This window comes from Psammomys obesus, unplaced genomic scaffold, assembly GCF_907164565.1.
Source record: "Psammomys obesus unplaced genomic scaffold, mPsaObe1.curated_primary_1811, whole genome shotgun sequence".
Classification (NCBI taxonomy): Eukaryota; Metazoa; Chordata; class Mammalia; order Rodentia; family Muridae; genus Psammomys; species Psammomys obesus.
Window position 1 is genome coordinate 1,775,935 of NW_026590405.1, and position 14,151 is coordinate 1,790,085.

Consider the following 14,151-nt stretch of genomic DNA (forward strand, 5'->3'; position numbering starts at 1 on the left):
GTCCCAGAGTCAGTGGGCAGGGGTTACTGGACCACCAGGAACAGTGACACGGACAGGATGGCATGCTGGTTCCACAGGAACTACGTGTGCACACACGCCAGCCCAGGAGAGCCCCGCCCCGCCCCCGTGCCCACACTCACTTGAACATGGCGATGAGCAAGTTAAGCAGCAGGATGTTGGCGAAGAGCAGGTAGAGGCAGAGCAGGGTGACCGTGAGCCACTCGGGGAAGGCAGGCACTTTCCCTGTCCAGTCGCTCTCCGGACACTTGGGCTTGTAGGGGTCCGTGCCATTGGGGCTGCACTGGTCCATGCTGAAATTTACACCTGTGAGGAATGGGGGAGGGGGAACAAAAAACCATGCAGTTTGTCACCAGGAACTGGCTGCCAGGGACCCTGGCCATTGGGGCACCTATGGTCCTCACAGTGTTTAAACATTACATCCCAGGAGTTAGGGGCTGGATGTCCAAAGCCTGACAAGATGACCATATGTACTTGGTCACTCAAGCAGGGAGTGGACTGTTGGAGGGGAGCCTGGAGCCAAAGCTTTCTCCCAAGTTGGCACCCTGTACCCCAGGATCCAGCTGTCTCTCCCAAGGCACTTCTCATGGCTACTGTCATCGGTGCATGGGCCTTGATCCTGAGAAGTTTAATTAGAAGGAAAGGAGTTTGAAAGAAATAGTGGGGGCTAGAGAGGTGGCTCAGCAGGTAAGAGCACATAACTGCCCTCCCAGAGGACCCAAGTTCAGTTCCCAGCACCCACTTCAGATGGCTCTCAACTACTATAACTCCAACTTCCAGGGATCAGATTCTGTGGGCACTGTTTTCATGTACACATACCCTCAAACACACACACACACACACACACACACACACACACACACACACCATTAAAAAATAAAATATATCTAAAAATAATAGACATAAAAGAAAAATAACAGCAACACACACTAAAAAAGAGGGCGATACCGCTGGTCTACTCAGCAGACCTGGCCACTAGAAGCCGAAGGAGGACTAAGATAAGTCAGTGCTCCAAACGGTCAGAGGGAGAGCCTGCTTCCAGCCGAAAGCCCCAACCTTCACATGGACCCAAGGAATTCAGAGACCAAAGCCATTTGGGAAAAAGAAAAGCAAGCCTGGAGGACTGACCCGGCCTGATATCTGAACTTACTATAAACTACAGCAGCCTTGGCACAGCAGAAAACGATGGGAGACCTGAAATGAGTGCTTTTAGTCGTGGTCAGGTGGCTTTCCCAAGGAGCCAAAACAACTCACTGAGAAATACTTGCCCCATGGTGGGCCACAACCATCTCTCACTCCAGTTCCAGCGAATCTGATGCTTTCTTCTGGCCTCCCTGAGCACCAAGCAGACATGTAATATATACACAATACATTCAAGTGAAATGCTAACATATATAAAATAATAAAGAGAAATCGAAGAACAACCCTTATCTCACATACAAATGTGTACAGACAACGTAGATTCATAGCCGCATAGGGGAAGACTGCAGTTATCACTGATGGGGCGAGGCTGAAAGCTAGTTTTTTGCCAATGAGTCAGAGGTCAAAAGAAAGATCGAAAGCTATAAACCCTTACGAGAAAAACACACACATAAACCTTCTGAGCCTTCAGTTAGGCAACGTTTTCTCCACCGTGACACAGAGGCTCAAATGATTATAAAAATCAAGCTGTACCTCATTAAAGTTATATGCTTCAAAGAAAGTGCCTTTCCGTAAATAAAATAAAATGACAACCTCTGTAATAATAGGAAGTATTGCAAACTAGTCCTCTGACAGAAGTCTTAAAAGCTCAATAAATAAGAAAAAATATAATGGAAGGGGGAAATGAGCAAAAGACAGAAATGGACATTTCTCCTAAGAAGATGCACAAATGGTCCAGTAAACACATAACAATATGTTCACAGAAGCCATTAGCGAAATGCCAATCAAATCCACAAGGAGACACTGCTGACAGCCACCCGACAGTAACAAGTGTGAGGTGAGTGTGGAGAAACTGGAACACGTTGCCTCTGTGGAAACAACTCGGTGTGTTCCCAGAGTCAAACACACCCACACAGAAGCACAGATGTAAGTTTGCAGCAGCGGCGGCGGTGGTGGCGGCGGCAGCGGCAGCGGCAGCAGCCATGGTAGCCAAAACCCACAAAGAACGAACGTGGTCACAGCTTATGAATAACTAAAATGTGCTCCATCCATGCAGAGAAATACAATTGAGCCATAAAATGGAATGAGGCGCTGAGACTTGCTCCGCCCCCTAGGACCCTGAAGTGGTTATGAGTCCTTCCAGAGGACCTGGGTTCAACTCCCAACACCCACATGGAGGCTCACAGCTACATGAAGTCAAACACTCACACACATGAAATAAAAGCAAAAGGGAAGTAAAACACAAACAAGGTGGGTGACTCCTAAGAAAGGACACCTGAGGTTGTGCTCTGGCCACCACGCATGTGTATATACTCACACATATGCACACACACTCACATAAACACACACACATGCTCACATACGCATGCTCACACATGTATGAGCACACACAGGCTCACACACAGGCACAGGTACATGCACACACACACAAACACCAAAAAGCCATCTTCCTGTCAAGGAGTAGGAATTTCTGACTGTTGTGGGGTGAGGGAGAGGGGCTGACGTGGCTTTTAATGTTGTAGTCAGCTGTGCCCCATACATCTTAAGTTGCTGTTGACACACTCTTCCTTGGGAAACGCAGGTGCCCTTCACTCTCCTTTGAGGGCTCTCAGCGTCCAGGGCAAGCTAACCCAATGGAGCCCCGGGTTTTTCTGGGACTTAGAAAGCCGCGTACCCTGGCTGGAAATGACCGCCATCTCCTGTAACCTTGGACTCTTAAGAGGTCCTAAGGAGCTCCCCGTCTCCATCTCTCTCAGTTCCTCTTACTCCGTAGGTTCCCACAACCTGGCTCCCTACCATCGATGTAGGTTGGGATCTGCCCAAAGATGGTCAGGTAAGAGTGGTAGACGACCCCTCGGAAGATCCAGTCCACTCGGCTCTCGTTATGAATGAGGATGGCCTGCTTGGCCACTCCGAAGGATACCACCCACACCGCCAGGAGGAAGAGGAAGAAGAAGACGTCCTTCATCTGCGAGAGTGAAACGATGAGCGGCACGTCCCGCCCCGGATGCCCTCTTCCTGCTGTCACCCTGACACTGGGGAGCAGCCCAGGGCCTCCTCGAAACCTCACAGAGAGCACACTGACATCTTGACAGGGAGTACCCTAAGATTTAGGGGGGTCAGATGACCCAAGAAGAAAAGGCTTATATCTGAGCAGCAGTGGGGCCCATGCGGGGGCTGTGACATGGGAAACAGGGAAGGCGGCCTGGAGGAGGAGGCATCCAGACAACAGTCTGAGGGACATTCATCAATTCCGAGGATGAGGGCAGAGGCAAGACACAGGACAACTGGTAAGCCCTAGACCCAGTCTCCTTCTTTCATGATGGGCACAGCTCTGGGATCACCTCACAGCGGCCATGGGCCCCAGCCCTTCCCAGGTAAGCCTCCTGTGCCCTCACCATCCGTTTCACGATGATTATCTTGGGCCCCAGCGTCTTGCTGATTGTGAAGATGTGCATGAGGCGGAGGCAGAACATGATGAAGTCCAAAGACAGGATGATGCGCCCGGGGTACAGTGTCACTGGGATGAGCCTGGCAGTGGGCAGGGTACCACCTCAGGCTCTGCTTGCCAGGAAGCAGAGGTTTCCAGAGCCTCTCCCTGGCTTGGGGTGGTCCTTGGAGATACCAGGCTCTGGAGGAGCTAGGCCTAAACATGTCGAAGGCAAGGGTGGCATCAAGGGCAAACCATCCATAGAGAACTGGGTTGGCTCCAGTGAAGTCCAGAAACTCAGGCACAAGGACATCCCAGAAATAACGGCAGGAGCCTTGGCCATATCATCCCACCTCAAGAAAAAAGGGGGGCCACCACATCTCAGACACATAAACTGTCACTGGTGGGGTATAACCCAGCAAGGAGGGACCAAGAGGACACTGTGTGCCTCGGAAGCTTAGACAAACAATTTGACTGGTGGGCCCTGCACGTAACAGCAATCCAAGATGGCCAAAGAGAAGTCACACCCCCCAACACCATGTCTCCATCAGCACCGAGGGCAAGCATGGTCTCGGCCATCACTGCACCATGGACAAGCAAGAGTCAGAGTTCAGAGATCACCTGTCGGGACTAAAGTCAGCTCCCCACCTTGTCTTAAGCTGTCTGGGTTCGGGTGCCACACAAGAAGAAGGCAGGGGCAACCTGGCCACTCACCGGCAGGTCAGTCCTGCTATGAAGAGCAGGATGGCCCCAATATCCAGCTTGTTCCAGAAGTCACTGAAGTACAGGGACGCCTTCTTCATCAGCCCACAGCCATCGGGATCGTAGAAGAGCTACTGAGGAGATCACGGTTAGGGGAGGCCAACCTCTCCATCAGCAGCACACAAATGAAGCCCTTTCTCATCAGGGCTTGACTGTGGTGGGGGCCGGTGGGACAGAGGGTGGGCCTCTGCGCTCAACAAGTTCGGGAACAAGCACGGATAGAGGTAAGTTCCTGCCAGACTTCACTGCTAGTCTCCCATGAACCAGCGGTGCTATTAAGCCTGTGAGTGAGTGTGAGTGTGTGTGTGTGTGTGTGTGTGTGTGTGTGTGTGTGTGTGTGTGCCTGTTTGTGAATGAGTTATGAGTGGGTGGGTGTGCCCTCTCTTTGTGTGTCCACAAAGACATTTGCTGTCCAGAATGATGCCTGCTTCCTGAGATAGCCTGGGAAAAGTGGGCCTAGAGGAGCCCCCAGGAGCCTCACATGCTCTGCCTGGCAGGATATTTTCATCCTTCTCTGGTACCAAGCCCTCAACAAAGGCATGTCCTTTCCCTGGGCCTGAGTCTAAGAGCCACATGTGTCCTCTGTCTTGGGGCTGCCATGTGAGTTGAGTTCAGGGGACACAGAAGCCCTGACCCCCATGGAGGGTCTGGCTACAGAGGTTGAGGAAGCCCAAACTTCCAGAGCCTCAGCCCCATCTAGCTCCTGCCTCATGGTTTCTTCCTGAGATCTCCTCTTTCTCCCTTGGGTCCCCCAACAGGCAGGGTGTCCACCCAGTGTAAGCTGGTACCACAAGGATGAGGAAAGACCTAGAACAGTAAGAGTTGGTCTGCTCACTGGTCACACAGGCCTTTGTCCTGGGAGGTGACCTCAGGTCCCTGGATCACCCAGCTTTACAGCACTGTCTTGTTTGCCAGGGGTCTGAGCTAGTCCAGGTGGTCATACAGGCCACTCAGGACTAGTTCAATCTCTAGAGGGGCTGGAAACAGATCAGCCATGACGACAGAGCCATGTCTGTAGGACTGACCTGCAGTCCAAACCCTGGACCCTGAGGCTTGCCGAAGCAGCTGCGGTGCCACTGGCCTGGATGTCCTTACACATCCTTGTAGGGAGAATCAAATTCTGTCTCGGCCTCAACAAAGGGACCTCTGGCTGCTCTCGATCAGGTCCCTTTGGGGTCTTCAAGATAGGGTTTCTCTGTGTAGCATTGGCTGTCCTGGTCTAGCTTTGTAGACTAGGCGGGCCTAACTCACAGAGATCCACCTGCCTCTGCCTCCCCAAGGGCTGGGATAACAGGTGTGCATCACCACACCCAGCTAATATTTGGCACATTTTATTCTAAGCCCTTTTTTTTCTGGGACGAACCATAACCACATTCACGGCTCTCCATCAGCCCAAGCCTTTTGCAAATTAGCACCAGAGCCCCACACTTGGCAATGTGGATGAGGCAAACCCATTCAAAGGCTGCAATAGAAAGTGATTAGGTGAATGGGGGACCGTGGGTCACACAGACCCAGCCTCTGGGAGCACCGGACACTGAGGTGGGTCGCGAGTGTTTTGTACTGGAAAGGTCCAGAAGCCCAGCCTCAGACAGGGCAGGCAGGCCATGGGGGCAAGGCTCCGTGGCGGAGCCAGGAGGAGTGGCTGTCTGCCTCCTAAGGTTCTGCCCAGCTCCCAGGGGCTTGGGCAAGGCTCGGTGGTGACAGACACTTGGTGAGGGAGCAGTGAGCACCTGCCGCATCTCCTCGCACACCAGGGAGAAGAGCCACAGGTAGATGAGGTACTCGCACCAGGATGGCGAGGGCTGGAAGTCCACCATGAGCACATAGGCAAACAGACAGAGAAAGGCGAAGTAGGACAGGATATTCAGATGAAAGATGACCACGGGGGCATTAAAGAAGGCACGGACGCGGGCTGGGCGACACAGTGCCTGCAGCTTCTTTTCCCTGCAGGAGAAGACACCTCACGTGAATGCGACAGCCCACAGACTTTGGTCCCCAGGATCTCCACTCACCCTGAAAGACGTGTTCGTGACTCAAGGGGCAGATGTACTCAGAAAGGAACACCTCATCTGATACCCAAGGTCACGTAGCAGTTACAGACAGGCAGCAGAGCAGCCTTGGCTCTAAAGACCTCAAATCTTGCACAGACCCAAAAGGCCAGGAATCGAGTCTCCGTACAGCCTGTGGACATCACAGCTCCTACCCAGGGCCATGCTTGGCTGTGAGCCTAACCTGGGTTAGGTTCCCTGGGCAGTGCTCATAGCATCAGAGGCGTTCTCAGACCTCAGGAAACCCCCACAAATGAGGACCTTAAGGCTCAGTCTAATGGGATGACCAAGTCCCATGCTCCGATGCGTGGCCTTTTACCACAGCTGCTACTGGAAACGTAGCTCTGTTCCTCTCAGGGTAGGCTGGGGAAGCGGGCACACACTACAAAGGTCACAGGGTGATGCCCATGACCCCTGACAGGATGTAAGACTGACTTCTGGTCGACCTGGTTCTGTGCGGGATGGGAGTCCAGAGGCAGAGAAGACTGAAACTGCTTTAGTACCTGCGCTGCCCCTCAGTGCCCCGGCTTCCCCTAGGACATGTTCCCAACAGTCAGGCTGTGAGAAAGCTGTGGAGCATGTGGCCTACGGCTATGAATGGACTTGTGACTGGCCACCTGGGCTGGGGCTTGGTATCTGCCCCTGAACTCCCAGGGAAACCAGAAATGCTGTCTATCAAAACAGAGATGACATCTTTGCAAGATGACATCTTAACAAGAGCCCATGTGCTCTGAGGCGACCGCCTCAGTGAAGCACAGCCAGGCCTGCTCTCCAGTCTTCCACCCAGTCTGGCTACAGCCCTGAGGGTACCCCATCCACTCCATGCTCCCTGTTGGTACGGAGCTGAGGCCAGGAAACAGGCTCATCAATATCCACCCTCCAGTATCCGGCAGTAAATGCAGGGCACTGAAAAAGTTTGATGGTGTCCCCTTCTACTGTCTGCACATTCTAGGAGCCCAGACCCCTCCCCCTCACCTGAAAGAGATGAAGCCGGTGAAGAGCAGTGGGAAGACCAGCATGCACAGGATGATCCTCCACAAGCCATTGTCCACACAGAGCTGGCCCCACCACACCTTGGTCAGGAAAGCCTGTGGACAGGGTGGTCCCAGGACAGTTGGCACCCAGTGGCCTGATCCTGACCCTGCTGGTCACGTCCTTGTGACCACAGAGCTCTGAACCCCTGACCATAGGTGGCCAGCCTGGCAGGCACCCCGTTGCCAGCCAGCAGAGGAATGGAGCTTTAGGTGGTTGGAGCCAGGCTACCGTGCATGGTGGAGAAATAGGACTTATTACACTGGGGTGGGGTTGGGGCTGACTCTTTTTCTGCCATGCCTCTTCCAGCTGCAGAACTCCCCCATCTCTGGGGATACAGAGGCCATACAGTCCCAGGCTGTCATAAGTGACCCTTCTTGGTGCCTGGGGCAGGGCTTGATTCCTTCCTGGGTATGCCCAGACTCTGACAGCCTAGGGCACAGGAGCTCCATAGGCACGGTGACAGCATGAGGCTGTGCTCCGAGGATACCCAAGTAAAAGGAGTGTACGCCCTGGCCCCTAACATTCCATGAAGGCTACACTGTCCGCCTGTCCTTCCTGTACTCCCCCATGAGGTGAAACAGGCTTTCGGAAAGTGCACCGGGAGCCACCTGATGCTTGGACAGCTTCCCCCGGGCCCACCAGCCATTTACTCTACTCTGCACCAATTTCCTCATCCCCAAACCAGCAGACAAGTGCCTGTCCATGAGCATATGGCCAAGAACCAGGCACTGTCCCGCTCATTAAAGAGCCACAATGCTGGGAACAACCATGTCACTAGAGCCAGGGCTGTGCCCACATGAGCAGCCCCGGGGACCTGATTCTGGAAGTGGGCCCTCAGGGGATCACCTGGATGCCTCCATGAGACACAAATTTCATGTCCTTGGCCTCAAGGGCCAGCTGCAGGCAGGTGGTCTTCCCCCAGGCCTCAGACACACGGACAAGCAGCTTCTGGGCTCTTTCCTCATCCTTCCGGTAGCACTCAGTGAAGACACCTGAGGAGTAGAGGAAGAAGTACATTGGGACAATCAGACCTGACCCTTGGGGTGGTACCCAGGACACGGGGTAAGACTAACACGCGGGTACTGCCCCAAAACATCTAGATCATGGACAAGGACAGCATCGGAGCTGACACACAGAGATGGAGACCCTGGTAACAGTGCAGGTGGCCCGAGGAAGCTCACCTATAGCCCTGTGCTCAAACTCGTCCGCCAGTGCCAGCATCTCCTCTGAGCTGTCTGTATCTTCCTCCTCCTTGGACAGCTCCTTCAGGATCTTGCTACAGGCCAGTGCTGCAGCAGTACAGTCCTGGCTCTGGGACACAGGGTTACTGTGAGGACCTGGGGGACCGGCTAGGTTTACCTACCCTGCCCCTAGAAACCTATGATAGCAAACAGAGATGCTTAGGATCTGAAGTTTATGTGGGTCCTGTCCATATAAACAACTTGAGTCACCCCATATTAACACATAACCCCTTCTGATGGCAGCCTCTTATACAGACCCATGGGTACCAAGTGTTAGTCTCCCAAGCGGGTATAATAAACAGACAGGAACCTAGGGAGATCACAGAGAACAACACTGCCTACACTGGGAGCCCTGGAAGTAATCACAACCAATTGCTTATAGGGTCCTTATCTTTCCTTCCTTTTCTTTCTTTCTTCTTTTAAGAATTATTTTACCACCAAAGTTGTTTGTTTGTTTGTTTGTTTGTTTTTGTTTGTTTCCTACTTCTGGGTGCACCAAGCATCCCTGGGTTGAACATCTTACTGTCCCATAGGACCATGAGCTATGATTTGCTATGGGAAGTGAGTCCCTGACTCAGATCACCAGTCTGGACATTGCAACTAAGCCGAGCCCGGTACCTGAGCCCAGATGATGCCTGCCAGCTCCCTGTGGTTCTGGATGACGGCCCAAATGAGAAGGTCGCGGACCGGGTCAATGGTGAAGGTAACATGGTCTGTTGATCTCTTATAGAGGGACCGGAGGCTCACTCCTTGTACCTGGTAGGCAGAGGATAGTTCCTGTCTCACAGAGACCCAGCATCAGAACCCCAATGTGGTGGGCAGTGTGTGTCCTGCCTTGTGTAGTCACAGAGAGGTGATGTATATCACTCTTGGGTACATAATTAAATGATTCATTGGGGAATGAGGAGATGGCTTAGTGGGTAAAGAGCTAGTCACACAATCCTGAGGACCTTAGTTCAAATCCCTACCACTCACATTTAAAAAAGAGAGAGAAAGAGAAAGAAAAAAAAACAAAGAAAGAACAAGCACAGTAGTGATTGGGTAGTAGAGACAGGAGGACTTCTAGAGCTCATTAGCCAGCCAGGCTAGCTGAAAGAGCAGACCTGAGGTTCAGTAAGAGACCCTGTCTTCAAAAAGTTGGTGGTGACAACAGAGGAAGACGCCTGACACCAACCTTTGGCCTCCACACACAGACACCCTCATTTGCATATGCATATCTCACACACACACACACACACATACACACACACACACACACACACACACACCAATTCACCAGAGTCATGTCACAGACAGAAGCAAAGGGGTCCTCCTGATGCCCTTCTCACCAAACATGGATCCACAGGGTTTCCCACAACCCATGCCTTCCAGGACACAGTGTGGAGCTCATTGCTTTGGTTGGGGTTGTTTGTTTGGTCAATTGGTTTTGGTTTCCTCTTTCTCTCTGTTCTTATCCTTCCTCTCTCCCTTTCTTTCTTTGAGGCTACCTCAGTGACGACTTCACCATGTAGCCCAGGCTGGCCTTGAACTCTTCACCTTCCTACCTCAGCCTCATGAGAGCTGAAATTATAGGACACACACGCATGTACACACACACACACACACACACACACACACACTTAGCAATTCCTAATTTTTATTTGTTTGTTTGGTTTGTTTTTTTTGAGACAAGGTTTCTCTATGTAACAGCCCTGGCTGTCCTGGAACTTGCTCTGTAGACCACAGTTCCTAAGTTCTAATGACCAGAGAGCTCATAGCCAAGGTGAGGACACAGGGGCCATCCACCAAGACCCAGGCATCACACATCGCCAGTGTGTCATTGTACCCCTGACACCAGCACCCACATCGCTTGTGCCCACATGACCGGCACTCACATTGAGTTTGATGTGTGGCATGGGCAGTGAGAGCCGTGGCCGGTCACTGTACCGGGGCCGGGGGTACAGCAGCTGCGTGGAGTCCCCCAGGAGTTCACGGAGCACCTGGGCCACGTGGTGCATGTGCAGCCGGGGGGCAGTGGGTCCACAGGCTAGGCGTTCATGCTCTTCGGCCAGCACCTTCTGCAGCTTGCTGTGGAAGAGGCAGGACGGCTCCAGATTCTCGTACAGGCAGACTAGAGTGTCCCAAGTGACAAACTCCTTCAGCCGCACCCCATTCTCCAGAAAGAGCCTCACGAACTCGGGCTTGTTAGAGATGAGGGCAGCTGTCATCATGGGGTGCAGATCTGAAGGCTGAAAGGGAGCACTGTTCAGTGACTGTCACGATAAGTCAGCACCTCCTGGAACTTGACTCAGAACCCTAGAAGAGGCTGCTGTGAAATCGTTCCTGGAAGATGGAACCTACCCTGGTCACCTAGTCCCAAGGCAGAGCTGGAACCCCACAGAGACAGACACCCCCATTGCGTAAGACACCTCACCTTCCACTGCCACTCATCGGTGAAGATCTCACTGCGAGCGATATCCACACGGTTCCACGCCACCGCCAGCTTCAGCTGATGGTCCCAGTTCTCGTGGCCGAAGTGGTCGAGGCTTCGAGAGGCTGTGGGGGACAGTGTGTGTCAGGTGCCTCTAGGTGAGGCTTGGTGCCAGGATCAGGAATTGGTCAGGAATTCTAGTTCCCTTAATGATTTAAAGAGAAAACCCTGAGCTCGGTGGTGACACCCCCTCTGGGACACCCAGTTTATACAGTTAGGCTCAGGGAATCTCAGGGTTCTGTTTATCGCTTCACCCTAGCTCCACACTCTGTGCCACCTCCCTACGTGCCAAGTCCCTATGTGACAAGTAGACTATAGCATAAGGGGAAAAAAATCACACAAAAAAAGAGTTCTAAAAAACATACATTTACACTAATATGAAAAGCAGCTTTCCAAAAGCCAACACGCACACACAGACACACAGACACACACACACACACAGACACACACACACACACACACACACACAGAGGTGCCGAATTTGTCTCCATTCTGTAGCAGCCATACCACCCAAATTCTCAGGAATGCATATCAGCCAAACATTTCTTAGTGTGTTCTCTGCTTAACTGTGTGTGTGTGTGTGTGTGTGTGTGTGTGTGTGTGTGTGTATGTGTGTGTGTGTGTGTGTGTGTGTGTGTTGGAGATCAGAACTCAGGTCCCCAAGCCTGCACATGGTTTCTATTTGAAGAAGGACAAAACCAATTTTGGTTTTCTCTCTTACACCACAATAGGGTGTTTAAATGGGCTATGTGTGTAAAAGTGGTATCAGTGAATATTTGTAGCCTTAGGACAGGCAGAGTTCTAAGCCAAAACACAGAGAATACAAACTGCAAAGGGAAAAGTTGAAAAACCATGAAAGGTAATCCCTGTGCTCTTCAAAGCCACCTGAAGAAAACAGGGCCGCAACCCACAAACCAAGGAAAGACTTCCCATTTCCCATGCCTGATGGAGGACTCCTATCAGAATGAACAGTAAACAACTATAGCTCAGAAACAGGAAGACAAACAGCCAAAAAGAACGCTCAAAAGACACAAAAGATGCTTCACCAAGGAGAGAAAACGACAACAGAAGCTATGAAACATGCCCGATGCCACAGAAAATTCACCAGGAAAAACATGCTGAAACCACACTGAGACTATGTATCTCCAGCCCCCGTTTCTCCAGCTGAAACCTTCCTTCCTGTGGGCAAGCTCATTAATACTCAGGAAGTCCCTGAAATCCACCAAACTCGCAAGGTCCATTACTTCCCAGGGTTATATAAGCAATGAGGAATGCTAAGACAAGGAGACTCTCCCACACATGCAGCTTCCTGAAAGTGGTACAGAGAGCTTCAGGGATGCAATTTTTCTGAGTTTTCACCCATGCTGGGGTGGACTTCCAGTGACGATGCTTCTGCCTTTGAATCACCCATGCGTCTGTAACTTCTCACCCACACTCCTCTAAGTAACCTCAATAAACTCACTGGCTTACCAAGTTGGAGTTTGGTGGTTAGTGCTACTTTGGTCTGTCATCCGTTCCCTGTCTGAGGTGAGCAGATGGTTTGTGTCTCGCCAGAAATAATGTCATACAAAACCCTTTTTCTGGGGCCTTCTGTGCCCCTTCTCAGCACCTGTCTACCTCCTCCTCTACACTTGTCTACTTTTAAGTTCTTCTTATGAGTGGAGTTTGCTGCAGTGTAGATGCCTTGTAAGCTGTCTTGCAGGCTCCACAAGTTAATCTTGAATATAATATAGAGCCCAGCCTGGCCTTAAACTTGGCAGTGAATCTCTTGCTTCAGGCTCTGAAGTTCTAGAATTATAAGCATGAGCCAGGAGACCTGTCTTAGAATACAAGCTTTTAGATTAGTAATTGTTATTGTTTTAACCTCTAATGTAATTTAATGTCACTGTAACAGTTATGAACCACTGTTACAGTGACATATGCTTTCATAACTGCCCGTGCATTTGCCTGTTTGGGATTTTTTTTTCTTCATATGATATTGAGTCACTGTCTAATGTCCTTTCAATTCACACCGCTGGCTCTCTTGGGCATTTCTTGTAACTCAGGCCTTGTGGTTACAAGTTCCCTATGCTTTTGTTTGTCTGAGAATATTTTAATTTCTCCCCTACTTTGCAGCCCTCTGCCTTCCACCTTCTAAAGCATCTAATTAGAAATCTGTATATTGGGGGATGGAAAGATGGCTCAGTGGTTAAGGGCTCTGACTGTTCTTCCAGAGGACCCAGGTTCAAATTCCAGGACCCACAAGGTAGCTCACAACTGTAACTCCAAGATCTGACACTCTCACACAGACCTACATGCAGGCAAAACACCAATGCACATGAAATAAAGCTAAATAATTTTTTAAAAAATCTGTATATTAGCTTATTGAGACCCCCTTACATGGGATAAGCCACCTTTCATTGCTAGTCTCAAGTTCACTGTCTTAGAAAAGCTTGACTGTAATGGGAGAGGTATGGGTACCTTTGAGTTCATCTCACCGGGAATTTGCTGGGCTTCTTGGGTGGGAAGGATGTACAGAGGCGTGAGCCAGAGCAGCTGCTCTCTGGCCGGTCCATCTCACAGAGATGCTGTCATTCATCCCGAGCACCTACATTCTGGCCTCTCCCCTCCATTTTTCCCCTCTGCCCCTCGACCCACCTTTTAGTAAAGCCTGCAGAATGGCCACGTCCACATCTTGCTGACCATCCTTGCCTTCCCGGAAGATCGTCAGCAGCTGTCGCCTCCGGACAATGTCTTGGATCTGCAGCAAATGGATTTCAGCAAGACTCAGGGTTGGGGGTACTCTGCCTCCTTGAAGGACAAAAGAGATTGAGGCCCCCAAAAGAAGCCACACTCCCTAGTCTGGGCAGGCTCAGCCAGTAAGAGTTCTTGCCACCAAGCATGGTGACCCTTCTTCAATCTCCTAGGACCCATATGGTAAAAGAAAGGACTGACTTGTGGTAAAAGAAAGGACTGACTTGCACAAAGTTACCCTCTGACATGCATGATGTGTGCACCAACATGTGA

At 51.2% G+C, this 14,151-nt stretch overlaps 1 protein-coding gene across 3 annotated transcripts in view; it reads right to left on the reverse strand.

Annotated features, from left to right (window-relative positions):
• Positions 1 to 14,151, reverse strand: part of Trpm2 (transient receptor potential cation channel subfamily M member 2) — a 49,037-nt gene that overhangs the window by 15,669 nt on the left and 19,217 nt on the right. For all 3 annotated transcript variants that reach the window (XM_055607221.1, XM_055607222.1, XM_055607220.1), the window contains 12 exons: positions 13,783 to 13,885; positions 11,089 to 11,210; positions 10,550 to 10,903; positions 9,294 to 9,431; positions 8,616 to 8,745; positions 8,281 to 8,426; positions 7,375 to 7,487; positions 6,082 to 6,295; positions 4,304 to 4,422; positions 3,558 to 3,690; positions 2,956 to 3,127; positions 141 to 324 (listed from right to left, as the gene is read on the reverse strand). In XM_055607221.1, the coding sequence (XP_055463196.1) occupies positions 141 to 324; positions 2,956 to 3,127; positions 3,558 to 3,690; positions 4,304 to 4,422; positions 6,082 to 6,295; positions 7,375 to 7,487; positions 8,281 to 8,426; positions 8,616 to 8,745; positions 9,294 to 9,431; positions 10,550 to 10,903; positions 11,089 to 11,210; positions 13,783 to 13,885 (1,928 nt within the window). The remainder of the gene's footprint in view (positions 1 to 140; positions 325 to 2,955; positions 3,128 to 3,557; positions 3,691 to 4,303; positions 4,423 to 6,081; positions 6,296 to 7,374; positions 7,488 to 8,280; positions 8,427 to 8,615; positions 8,746 to 9,293; positions 9,432 to 10,549; positions 10,904 to 11,088; positions 11,211 to 13,782; positions 13,886 to 14,151) is intronic.